Below are 13768 nucleotides of genomic sequence, written 5' to 3' on the forward strand. Positions count from 1 at the left end.
TTTAAATACATTCTGTATATCTCACCATATCATTAAAGATTCTTCCAAAATGTTATTTTTCTTGGCTGCCTGCTGTTCCACATTGTAACAGATTCCCTATAGCTGTTCACACTGTTATTTTTATTTTACATTACAATTAATAAATCTGTCAGAACAACTCTATAAATAAATTTTAATACTTATCTCTTAGGATCTCTTACCTGTCTTAGGCTTCCTGAATATGAAATTCTGGGTCAAAAGAAAGGCATGATTTTGAGGCTTCTTAATTTATTACTTGACAGAATATTATTTTACATTCCAGCCAATATTTGCTAATGCCCATTTTCTCATAGCCATACAAGACCCAGTTTTAATCACCTTTTAAAATACTGTGCTCAAATATAATATGCCAAACTTTTAAAATATAATACATGCAATGAAATTATACATCATATACAAATAACATGGTAGAAAATAGTCTAGGTATATCATGATTTAAGGGGAAAAAAATCCAAGCATTTAAAGTACTAATATGCAAACTGTTTTTTTTTTTGAAGTTTTTTAAGTAGCACTGTTGTTAAAATTCACCTATCTTCAGAGAAGAAATCTGAGGTTTTAAGTGAAAATAAACTGATATAACTATGTGAATGTAAATATCTCTATCTATATACACACACCATGTTCTTATTTTAAAGGTGCTTATGGGGAAACTGGTATTTAAATATAATCATCCAAGAGAAAGGCAAAATGAAATGTCAAGTTTAAGAAAATATGCAGTTAACATTCTCAAATAGATTCTTTAGAGTTTTCCATGGAGAACCCCAGGAAGAGAAAGAAGGCCAATGTTATGCTCTCCAGTGGGTCAACATAAAGCACATTTCTCAGTGTCCTTCAAACTCTAGCAGTGATCACAGAAACAAAACAATGGATTTACAGTATGGCATGGACTAAACTGTGGCTTTTATTTTAAAGTAACTTTCTCTCCTCTAAATCACTGACTTATCGCTAATCATAAATCAGTTCTTCAAAGAAAAACTTCTGCTTAATTCACAGGTGAAAATAGAGTACTCAGGCTAAAACTGAAAATAATCCTAATTCCTGAAAATATAAAAGATAAAAACTTGTTACATGCAAAGGCTTGGAAAAAATTATCAACACCAATCAGCATTATCTTCTTTCAAGAGAAGGTTAATAGATTTCCTAAATGCCAGCTAATACAGGAGTCAGTGACTTACTTCATGGTTACAGAGGGTTTTCGTAAGCTGTTTCCGCTCCTGGGCATAGTATGCTGCCTGCTGGTAATAGAAACCAGGATTCTGAGTTTGAATAGCTGTCAACCCCAACTTGATAGCTTCATCAAATAAATCTCCAAAGGCCTGGAATCTTAAAGAAAAAAAAAATCAAGAAATAAAAAAATGGAATGAAAAAGAAAAAGGAAAGAAAAAGCAGCTTACTTCTAGTAGTTATTCATCCAGGAACCATAACCTCAGCAGACTGTATCAAAATAATGCTACTGCTGAACTATTAATTGTGGGGATTTCATTGTAAATACTAACACACTAATCGTAGGTTACAGAAAAATTCTTTAAGTCAACTCCTCTGTGTTAGCAGGTCTTTATAAATATACCATCAAGCCAGATGTCAACATAGTTCCCACCACTCAAATACATCCATGTTTCTAGGAAAATTTTCATTTTAGCAATTTTTAGTCATCAGTCTCAGAGGGCAAGTTCCATGTCAGTAGGGATACTGTCTATTCACTGCTATATTCTCGGTGTCTAGACACATGGTGGAAACTTGATATATATATATATTGAATGAAAGAGATGGTCCCAGGAACTAGCTAATTTCCATTAAGAAACTGTATGAATCAGTATCTACCATTACTGGGAACATACTTATGGTGGATCATTAAAAACCTACTTACTGACAAAAATCTTAGTTCGATTTAGAACCAAAGTCCATGCTTACTCCATTCCTCCAAACCCCAAGTATTTGTTTAAAAAACATTCTGAAAATATAATTTAAAACATACTGTTTAGACATCCATGCAGCATGCTCAAAAGACAACTCTGCACTTCCGATTTTTTTCTTACACAAGTCGATGTGCTTTCGGAACTGAGCAATTGCGTCCAGTGGGGTGTTGTGCTGAAAACACAGCCTACAGATCTGGAAGATGTAAAATCAACCCCAAAGTAAAGAAGAAAACCAAAGTCAAAAGGCGTATTCATTTAAAAATATATAAAAATTGAGACTAACTTTAAAAAGAGTATGGAATTTCCTTCTCTGAAGTTCAGTAGAACTGAAGTGCAACAGAACTGATTTTCTCTATTACAAAGGTTATGCTAAAAACAGAGGATGTCCCTTTGATTCATGAATAAAATTATTCACTATTTGTGATGAATCTATTCTATACCTTACAAAGTTTTTTAAAGTATAGAATAAAGAAATATTAAACCCAATGAAGGGCATAAAGACGGGCAAAAATGAAGTATTTGCAACAGGTAACTGAGAAAGGACAGATTAACTTTCTAGTTTTAGAACTGTCAGAAAGCAAAAGATTTTTTGTAGAACAATTAGAGCACAGTAGACTCCATATCAAACAAGGATTACAGAAATTCTTGAAAAATTATCTGGGATGTTATTTCAAAGTAATAATCTATATGTATGTAGGGTAAATGAAAAAAAAAGAAGAAACAAAGCCTAAATTTATTTCCACATGCTTATTACCGCTTTTAATTTTATTTTTTTAGGTATAAGGGAATACATGAAAAGTTAAATCTCTCATCCATCCCTGTCCCTCAGCCATCCAATTCCCCTCTCTAGAGGCAACAAGCTCCCAGCATACATTTGGTGATATATTCTGTCCACAGACAAGTATGTGCATTTACAAATAAACTATTATTTTTATACAAATAGCATCACACTAAATATGCTGCTTTGTGCCTTACTTTTGTCACCTAACAATATACCTTGGATATCATTCCATTTCAATGCACGGAGCTGCTTCATTCTCGATAGTTGTATAATATTTCGTTGTTTGGAGTTATAATTTATATTGACCAGTCAGTTATTGTGGGGTTGTTTCCAACCTTTTCCTATTACAAGAGGCAATAAATATCCTTACATATGTGATTTGCAAGTCTTAGCACATATGTGGGATAAATTTCCCAAAATGGAATTGCTAGGTCAAAAGGAATATCCACTTTAAATCTGCACTGTCATTGCAAAAATAGCCTCTGTAGAAGCTGTACCAATTTACACTTACACATGCAGTGAACAAAGTGTCCCTCTACCCTTACATCACTAACCCAGTGCCAGCCTCTTGAAAAGATGAGTGTGGAAAGATTAAAAGCAAAAGACAAAGCCTCATTTGCCTTCTGGGGGTGTCTATTTCTACCATATACAACTTTAAAATGCTCACATAACAGATATAAAAGTTTTCTCTAAGGGGAATAGGTACACCTTTTCTATGGCTGGCCATTAAACCAAGGAAGGCTTACCCAGTTCTAATAAGTTGCAGCTTATAAAATTCAATACTGTAGGCAGCTTTCTTCTCACTCCCTCCTGCACCCACTTAAAAACAAACAAAAGACCCTCCTCAAGGAGTTTTACCAAGATAAAACTCCTCTAAATGAGAACTCTGGGACCATAGCTCAAAACCAAGCATTACAATTAGGCTGCTAAGAACCAGGGTGCTCCTGGAGATAAAGGACATAAAATAGCATAGCATAATTCATCAAATACTCACTTTTCAGAGCAAGTGAGTCATCTGGATTTCCAAACTTTAAAAAGATACTCCAATATTTAAAGCCAAATTTTGTTTATTTGGAAGTAGAACTATTACCTTGTAGTTTATAAATCCTGCCATGGTCTTAATTTCCAGAATATTAGTTTCATGGGCTCTCAATTCATGTACAAGATTATAGGCAGTCCTGTAATTCCTAATATAGACATGGGGAAGGTAGTTAATTATGATATAAATTAATTTTAAGAAAAGATTCCTAAGAGCAAAATTATTAGAAATAACAGAAACAATATTTACTCAACATTTCTTAGCACTCAACAGCTCAATAATAACATATACATAACAATCTCTGATGTCCTGAAAAATGATATATTGATTCACTATGTGTGGGAGGAATCAATGACTTTTCTCTAAGAACAGAACCACTGTACACTGCTGTCATTAACATCTGCCTATAACTGATAGGAGTTCAGCTGCAAAATGAAAGTGGAAAAGTGTCCAGAGTTACATGACAAAATTAACATTGTTAAAAACAATTAGTATTTTTTAAAAGTACCATGTTGAGCTTCCCAAATAGAAATTGTATTAGCGAAGAAGGTGCTATCAAGACAGAGATGGGTCAACAGCTTTAAACCCAAGTATCTCCACAACTGAAACGGGTGTCACTGGTCTCGGGTAGGGGCTGCAGTGCGGATACCCTCAGGGCAGCTAGCGCTGAAGGAAAGAATAGTGTGAGAAAGGCAAGTCTGATAGAAGATGGAAGGTGATGAGAAAATCTCAGTCTTCTCCAAAGAAAAGTGTTTGCTCCTAACTTCTCCACGTAACATTTTTCTTTCCAGAACTGTGTTTGAACAGAATTGGAATTGAGGGTGTTTCACTAATACCACAGATAAAAAATGAACTACATTAAAACCAACTAAAACTATATGAAGTTTGAGATTTATAGAACACAATTTGGTGCTTAGCACCTCATTAGCAACAAAAGAGAGGAGGTTTCTGCAATATTCCTCTGAATGACAGACTTATTTATTTCTCTGTTCCACCCTCCCATGTATATTTAGCCTCTCCCCAGTTTTAGGATATATAGCTGGTTTTTATCCTTTTGCTACACTGGCACTGTTAATCTTAAAAAACTGAGTTAAAGCTAGAAAGAGATGTTTTATTAAATTGTGTTTAGTAAATTAAAAGCAAAGGGATAAAATGCCTAACCACTGCCAACACATCGCAACTACTCTTCAAAGCTCTAAGCAGAGCCTTAGAATGAAAAATGGGACTTCCCCGGTGGTGCAGTGGTTAAGAATCTGCCTGCCAATGCAGGGGACACAGGTTCGAGCCCTGGTCAGGGAAGATCCAACATGCTGTGGAGCAACTAAGCCTGTGTGCTACAACTACTGAGCCTGTGTGCCGAAACTACTGAAGCCTGCATGCCTAGAGCCCATGCTCCGCAACAAGAGGAGCCCACTGCAACGAGAAGCCCGCGCACCGTAACAAAGAATAGCCCCCGCTCGCCGCAACTAGAGAAAAGTCTGTGTGCAGCAACGAAGACCCAATGCAGCCAAAAATAAATAAATTTTAAAAAGAATGAAAAATGATGCTACTGGCGGGTATTATAAACTGAAAAAAAATTAAGAAATTCAGTCTGATTCAGATAATGTTTAATACACATGAAACTTTGAAAATCAGTCTTAACACAAGGATTTTACTGAGTATACAAAGAAGAAGTAGGTAACAGAATGGGAAAAATTTTAATATGTTTCTTTAGATCATGAAATTTAATTAAATTATACCAGAAAGCTTTCGGACACTATAAAATTTACTTCTGATAATAAAATGGATATATTTTTTAAAAGCTCAAATATATTCCATTTAACTAGAAAAATTAAAGTGAATATTACAAACCTGACTCTAACCAACATAAACGTTTTAAACTTAAAGTTTGGTTGAGATTCAGAAATTGCCACTACTATGTTATTGTTAACATAAAGAAAAAATTAGTTTGACAACTGTTAGAAACTTACTTCAGAGCATTTTGTGTATCTTGTTTCAACTCACTGAAGAAAGCTATTTTGAACTGATGTCTAACAAATAAAAGCTGAAAAGAAGAATGGAAAAAAATATCATTATTACATATATTCTCTTAAAAATGTAAAAATTACAATAATGTTTAAGAGGAGACCTAAAAGTATGAAGGCAAATATCCAAAATTAAAGTTCAAGAATTATTCCAGTAAACAAGTGTAGTTAAGAAGGCTACCAAAATCTGTCTTCAAGAGCTTTAAAGGCAAAGAGGACAAAAGACAAAATAGTTTTTAAACGCTTTAAAAAAAAACTTCAAAAGCACAGAAGCCATTTAAAGACATCAAAGTATTAAAGACATTAAATCATCTCCTCAAAAATAATCAACGATGAATAATCTACTCTAGAATGCCGCTATTATTTCCTTCTTTAGGAAAAGACACGTACCTGGTGTGTTGTTTTATTCAAAAATTCTTTATGAGATTTCACTCTTCTAATCTCAGTGTAGTAATAAGTCTGTGCATGTTCATAAAAGGCGTTTTCTAATCTGTTAAAAGAGACCAACATTCAGTGGGCTTCCCTGGTGGTGCAGTGGTTGAGAGTCCGCCTGCCGATGCAGGGGACACGGGTTCGTGCCCCGGTCCGGGAAGATCCCACGTGCCGCGGAGGGGCTGGGCCCGTAAGCCATGGCCGCTGAGGCTGTGCGTCCAGAGCCTGTGCTCCGCAACGGGAGAGGCCACAGCAGTGAGAGGCCCGCATACCGCAAAAAAAAAAAAGACCAACATTCAAACACTGAAGTTATTTTAAACCAAAGTGTTTCAAGAATCATATTTATAAGACCTGAAAGTAAAATCCTGACAGAGATAATGTCTGCTTTACTTCATGATTAAGATAAAAAGTAAAGCAAAATATAAGCTAAATTTTTAGATTAAAAAATCTAAAAAGAAGACCCACCAAAAGCCATTTAAAATTTTACAATCTAAGAAATAACTGATAAAAATAACTTTCTTGTAATTTGTAAAACTTAGGTAATCACTAATAATCTCCTATTATTTTATAATTTTATAAGTATGAAAGAAACAAATATCTAATACTCAACTAGATTCAATTACCTTTTGTGACTCTGACATTTAGGGTTTAAAGATTAAGGAAAATAATGGGAAAAGGACCAAAAATGAGAACTGGCAAATGAGGTGAAAATAACATTTGTATAAATTAAATCCTGCTTCATTCTATAACTATGAGACTACAGAGGAACCAAGAAAATTTGCCCAGAGATGGATAAACAACTCAAAGTTCTGTTTGTGAAAATAAGTACATATCAGAAGTATCTTCCTAGGCCATGAAAGAAAGCTGAATTCAAAGTCAGATAAGGATTGAACTTCAAGGTTCTTCCTCCTCAGAATAAAACAGAGTTCTGAAGCTGCATTCAAAGGGTTTAAATACATCTAAGAAAAATATGTAAAAAAATGAAATAAAATGGAATAGTCAAAACTTAAAAGATTCAGTATATATTCTAGGTTATTTACCTTATAATATAGCCCACAAGGTGGTCTGTATGGGGCAGTACAAACAAAGACTTCCCCGAGAGTTCACACGCATTGCACAAGGCTGCAGCCCTTTCTGAAGCAATGACATCTTCTCCTGTTGACAACAAGTGCCATAAAGAGAGAAAATAATTAATGCATTTTTTCTAAATGGACATTTCCCCAAATCAGGACAATGTAATTAAGAAAAAAAACCCAAACCACTTTTCACCACGTCTATAAGACCCCTGGAATCCTTGAGAGCTCTGTGGGGTGCTTAGAAGTTACACAGTACATATATGTTAGGAGAAAACTGGAATTTTCTACTAGGCCAAGACAGGCCGAGTAATGCCAACAGATATACCGCATAACTGTAACTAAAAATGGAAGCAACAGTTCATGAAAGTTGTTTCCAAAACTATTTAAGATGCTTCAAGTTTCAAGATAGAAACAAAAATAGTATTTTGGCTTCTCAAGTCTGAGATGGTAGAAGAAATACGCATTTGAAACCAGGCCATTTTCTTATAGGAAACTAGAAATCCTGCAGCATTTTTCTTTGCTCTATTGCAAATTAAGAAAAAAATATTACGTAAGGAATATAATTTCAAATAGATCTCAGATAAGCAAAAAACCTTCTTTTTTAAAAATCAAGTGAATAACTCTTTTGTCAATTGACATGTGCCTCCCTGGAGGGAAGGGGAACCAGGCAGCAGGACTTGAGAAGATCTACACTCTTTAATGTTTTTAATTTTTAAAATAAGCATTTACTCATGCATTACTGGTACTTTTTAAAGTTAACACACCATATTTCCCATAACTGAATGCATGAAAGATTTCAACATTAAAAACTATGCCTCCTGGTAATAAGAATTGGGGGGATACACAAATCAATTGGTTATTAATTAACCTTTTGCTACCTGGGGGCAAAGGGGTTTTCTTCTGAATCAGAACCACTGCAACTTTTGTGTTTCTCCCTTGTAAACTCTGCCTGCAGTGGAAAAATAACAATAAAATTAATTAAGTAATTAAACTGTTTTAACTTAAAAAATGTATTCAAGACTACATAAAATACAAGCTTGACAATTCAAAGAAAAACAAACTGCAACTTAAAAACCCCAAGATTGGGGGAACTCTTTTCCTACATACAAAGAAACACACATGCCACAATGATTTAAAATTTAAAAGTATAATCTCAGATCAAGCTTCTGTTCCTTACAAAAACCTGCTTTAAAGGCAAAAGTTTAACATATACTTCAATGTAAAAGTTACACTGCAACTTGTTTCTTTATAGTGATATATTAGTCATCCAAAAGAATTACTTTGAAATAAATGGTGATAAAGCAAAAAGTGTTTTATGAGACTAAACAGCAAATCACTATATCTCCCCCCCAAAAAAAATTATAAATGCAAGAAAAAGCATTTGGAACTTCAGGTCAATTTGTCTTAGAAATTTCTTCACATTGCTTACCATTCCTTAAGTTAATATTAATGCTACCTGTTGGAAGTGAACAGGTTTCATTGGAGGCCAGTGATCCCCAAATGACCACTGCAGACTTAACGGCACTCAGCTGCCTTCGATAAATGTCAGTAAACTCCAGATGTGAGTTTGACCCAACACAGTCAACCTGACAAACGGGACATACCTAACTATTTCCACTCTGGTCGCGCACTCAGACTGCTTTTCTTTCCACTGGGGCTCATCCCAGTCTAGTTCGTAGAACACAACCACCAGGGCTGGCACCAGATTCAGATGTTTATTCATCCAGCCTGTCTTTAGGATCCCTTTGGGAATGTACCATTCATACGAAGTTCTCTGCAAACATTAGCCAAAGTTGAAAAGAGGTATTCTGACAACAAGAGCAGCAGAAATCACGTGTTATGGAGTGCAGGCACTTTCTCTGTATTTATCTCATTCAGTATACACACGCCGCATTTCTAAGATGAGGACGTTCAGGCTTACAGAGATCAGGTAAGAGCCAGCAAGTACTGGAGGTAGAATCTCAACCCTAGAGCCAGTACCGTTTCCATTTAAAGACTGACCAAAGCCAAAGCATTTCTAATGATGTCAAGGCTTTCAAATACCCTGGAAGTAAACAGCCTTCTTCCCAATAAATTCTACTTATATTCCTCCCCATCCCAGATTCCGTTCTTGTAAAAGCTGCTCAAATATTCTCTAAAACCCAATATGGCTTCATCTGCTTCAGAGTCGTGTCACCAGGATGGCATTACACCTCACTTGTGGGTGAAAGAAAAAAATGAAGGACAATTCTTAAATACAGAAGCGTAAGGGCAGTCACTGGGGGTCAGCGCTAAGTGCCACGTCGTGGGGAGGGGATGCCCTGAAGAAGCCGGGTGAAATCTCAAACTACCCCCAAAGCACCCACACTGGCCAGACTACTCCAGTTCACGCTGGTCCAACGGTTATTCCACGTGAGGAAAGAGAGGACAGGAAGGAAGTCTGACACAAAACACCTTGGGAACTCAGGAGAGAACCAGGAGGAAAATGAGGATTCTGAAGAATGAATCCAGGAGGAAAGGGGTGCATCCTGCTGGGTCGCTGGGCTTCCTTGACACAAACACCGCATTAAAAGTAGTGTGTAAGAGCCAGGGGTGCTATTGCTCCCCCAGTTTCAGAGAAAGCTCATAGTTCCTGGCGCTGGATATATGAAACTGTGTCTGTGGTGTGTGAGTCTCAAACACATGCAAAAGAATCAGCAGGTGACCAAATCTACAGGTCCTATGCTCCCCCGAGTTTAACTGAGGACAGCCAGTATTGACATGCTTAATAAACACCCCAGGTGATGATATACTTGGTCCAAAGACCAGTCTGTCAGAAACATTGCTCTAGGGGGAAAAAAAAGTAGGCAGTTTATTTTAATCAATGTGTCTTATTAACTGACTTTCAGACCAACCTGAAAAGATTACAATAAATGACAAATCAGTCAATGTACACAACTTTCTTAAAAAGCAAATTGACATAATAAGCAATACACGTGTATGAGCTGCTATTATTAATTCATACTATCATCATTCTAAGTATTTTTTTCTAAGTAAATCAGAGTCTCTACCATGATGTTCATTCTAAAAGTCAGTTTTGAACTTAATACCCCTCCTATTCCACACTGAATACACTGTTTTAGTTTATGTAGAACTCATCAAGGACAGAGAGTATGTATTATTTACATTTCTATCACCAGCCTGTTGCATAGTTCCAGGTACTCTAAACCAAAGCAAGTGCTCAAAGTATGTCTGTGAAATCAAACCAAGCTGCAGAGACTATGGATTTGATAATGACACTGGCAATGGTGAGACCTTCCTTTTAGAGAGGCCTTTGTTAAAATTATGGAGCCTTGGGGTCTCTTTTTAACAACAAATAAAAAATGGAAAACCTAGGCTCATAGGATAGAAAGCTTAATAATTATAAAGTAATTATTCTTCTGGAGTAAAAAAAAAAAAGGGATTATTAGATACATCTGTAGCATATTACATACAGGAAAACGTCTGGAGTTTTCTTCATGCACCACTATAACCATACCCTTGATAAACTCAGGGGTTTTCCTGCACAGATATAGGAACAGAAAAGATACACACATGCAAAGAAAGAGACAGACGGAGAAGGAGAGTCCCCTTGCAATCATAATGTCATTACCTTGGGTCTACATTTGGGATACTCATGGTCACCTGGGAGCACCTTGAAAGAAATCGGTACCCGATCAGCCCTCCGATTGGCACAGAAAGCATCCCAGACAGCTCGATGGACAGCATTATAAACCACATCCAGGCCTGTGAGAGTAACAAAAGCCATAGGCCGACAACATAATTCCACAGGGAAGTCCCATTGTGTGGGGCTCATGTTCAAGGTGTCAGGAAAATTCTGAAATACAAATGTTAATACGTTAATAATTAATTTCTTAAAAGCCCACATCCACATCTAACATATGAACCTCCACCATTTGTAAAACATTACAAAAAGACGAAAGTCTTTGAGTGTCTACAAACTGTCAAGCAAATCCAAAAGAGAGCAAAAGGGCAAACTTTAATTCTTGAATTGGACCTATTAAAATTTAATAACTATTGGTATAATATTTTTAAAAATCTTTCATATACAAGGGTTCCAGTCAACTTTAAGACAAATCACTATTTCCAGTAACATCTCAAAACCACACAAAACTTTGGGATAAACAGACCAGGAAAGCAGGAGGGTGATCAAACTTCTGATTTCAGTTATAAAGAAAAACAATGATTGATTTACATATATAATAAAGTGCAACTATCTCTAATTTCTCTGTAATTGCTAACATCTAATTTCTGATTTCCTGAGATATCATTAAAATAATATGCTAATTATCTAAGTAGCTATGTTTTCTCATTTCTCCACAATTAATACAAATGTACTACTTAAAGGAAAATCTACAAGGGAAAAGCTAATAATGAATGGAAACCTCTAGGAGGACATGTTTCTACTGTGCCCTTTAGCTGAGAAGCGGTCTATATCAATCCAAGATGCACTACGTTTTGAAAAGCAATTATATAAAAGTGTTTATTGCGAACAAAATTATTATATTTTAAGAATAATTTCTCATTTTCAAAAACATGTATCACATGGTTGGTTTAAAAGGTGATCTCCACCAGTATATCATACAGGACTCAAATACAACTTCTGTGAGAAGTTAGGAGCACTTAGGCCACCACTTGATTGGCAAAACAGTATTTTTAACTGAAAAGTTAATTTAGTAAAGACTATTAGGCTTCTCACACTTAAGTACTGACGGAACAATGGGTACTAGATAATTGGTTTGCAAAGTCTATCAGAAACGACAAATGTCCACAATAGACAGAAGTTTTAGAAATGCTTAAACAGATATTCTGAGGACAGGATTAAGGTACGAGGGCAAAGGACTGCATGTTCAGAAACAGATTCTAGTTCTAGTGAATTTGGGGTGAAAATAAAAAAGAGATGGGTCAGAACACAATTTAGGTACCACTGCTTGATCCCAAAGAGTCTAGATTAGAGCCCTAAATACCCACTTCCTTTAATAACCCCAGAGGCGCAAGAGAATTCGCCGTGTCCTTTGAATATGGAGTGGAAATAAGGGGAGACAGAAATTACGTTTAAATCACTTAAAATCACAATCCTGTCCAAGAGAAATATAATATAAACTACATAAATAATTAAAAATTTTCCAGTAGTCACATTAAAAAAGTAAAGAAAGGGATGAAATTCATTTTAATAATATTCTACTTAACCAATATGTCCAAAATATTATCATCAATTCAACATTACTATAAAAGTTATTAGTAAGATGTTTTACGTTTTTTAATACTATGTCTCCAAAGTCTGGTGTGTATTGTACACTCAGAGCACATCTAGCCTATTTCAAATGCTCAATAGCTACCTATGGCGACTGGCTACTATACCAGACAGTGCAGCTCTAAATTACGGTAACTCTGTCCCAAAATAACTGTACGAAAACTGTATCAGAAATTCTTGCCACATTGTACCTTAAAAGCTTTGGCATTTGAAATGGTTGTGCCTATTCGGTGGCAAAAAATGGGAAGAATATCAGCAAAGGACAAGTGCAGAGGTTGTATGGATCTCGATGACAGCCTATAGGAGAAATTTCCAGATCTCCTGGAAAAAAACCAATGAAGCAACTAACCAAACCATGACCTGGAAGGAGGTGCAGAAGTAGGAAGCGAACACTCTGGATGGGAGATCGTGTAGTGCAATGGAAGTCGTCTGGAAGCTGGCGTCGTCATAAAATTATAAGGAAGACTCTTAGAAATAATGACGGACTGCAAAGAAAGGTGACCTAATGAAAGTGACAGGTTAAAAAAAATAATGCAGTCACTATTTTTTAATTAACGGAGGTTCGGGATGCAGGACACAAGGCCAGTAAGGATGGGATTCAAAGATGTCCAACTACAAAACAATCAAAAGAGGAAAGACAGTTTGGGGCCGGGATGGCGAAACAAAAGCTGATGCTGAGGATGCGAAGCAACTGCCCAACTTAGGAAAGGATACCGCCCCAGGGTCGCAGAATCCTGCTCCGGTAGCTCCAATGAAGAAACGCTGCAGCTCTAAAGGCAGACGCTATCTTCCTCCACTCCTCCCCTACCCCCCCTTAAACCTGGAGTCCCTAGAAATAGGTGTGTCTTTTCTTTAGAAGCTAAAAGAGAAATGCACTCGCTGATGCTGTACGAAATCACAGGCCCCCCAAACCAGCATCGTTACGCGCTAGCAATCTCTCTCGGCGGTCTCGCCCGGCCCCACTGGTCTCCCGACCCGGACTCACCCAGGCCGCACGTCCCGAGCCCGCTGCAGCTGTGGCCGGTCGCCGCCAGCCGGGGGAGAACCAGGGGAAGCAGGCGGGGGGGTGTGGGTGTCACAAAACGCCGGGGGCCGTCCCTACCACCACCACCGCCCCTGATCCGGTGCCCACAAGCGAGACTTCCCAGGGCCCATCCGCGCAGGCACAGGAAGCACTTTCTGGGCTTGA

At 36.8% G+C, this 13768-nt stretch overlaps 1 protein-coding gene across 4 annotated transcripts in view; it reads right to left on the reverse strand.

The window, feature by feature from the left end:
- The window catches only part of TRAPPC11 (trafficking protein particle complex subunit 11), a 39942-nt gene extending 26187 nt beyond the window's left edge, over nucleotides 1–13755 (reverse strand). The window contains exons 1-11 of one of the 4 annotated variants that reach the window (XM_067722038.1): nucleotides 13294–13520; nucleotides 12929–13081; nucleotides 10918–11142; nucleotides 8912–9081; nucleotides 8186–8256; nucleotides 7272–7386; nucleotides 6190–6289; nucleotides 5746–5819; nucleotides 3827–3923; nucleotides 2015–2148; nucleotides 1215–1362 (exon numbers count right to left, since the gene is read on the reverse strand). In XM_067722038.1, coding sequence (XP_067578139.1) covers nucleotides 1215–1362; nucleotides 2015–2148; nucleotides 3827–3923; nucleotides 5746–5819; nucleotides 6190–6289; nucleotides 7272–7386; nucleotides 8186–8256; nucleotides 8912–9081; nucleotides 10918–11121 — 1113 coding nt within the window. In that variant the 5' untranslated portion in view covers nucleotides 11122–11142; nucleotides 12929–13081; nucleotides 13294–13520. Of the gene's footprint in view, nucleotides 1–1214; nucleotides 1363–2014; nucleotides 2149–3826; nucleotides 3924–5745; nucleotides 5820–6189; nucleotides 6290–7271; nucleotides 7387–8185; nucleotides 8257–8911; nucleotides 9082–10917; nucleotides 11143–12770; nucleotides 12796–12928; nucleotides 13521–13564 lie in introns of those variants that run through there. The other 3 variants (XM_067722037.1, XM_067722039.1, XM_067722040.1) reach the window with 3 other exon arrangements.
- Nucleotides 13756–13768: the final 13 nt, after the last annotated feature.

This window comes from Pseudorca crassidens, chromosome 21 (assembly GCF_039906515.1).
Source record: "Pseudorca crassidens isolate mPseCra1 chromosome 21, mPseCra1.hap1, whole genome shotgun sequence".
NCBI lineage: Eukaryota > Metazoa > Chordata > Mammalia > Artiodactyla > Delphinidae > Pseudorca > Pseudorca crassidens.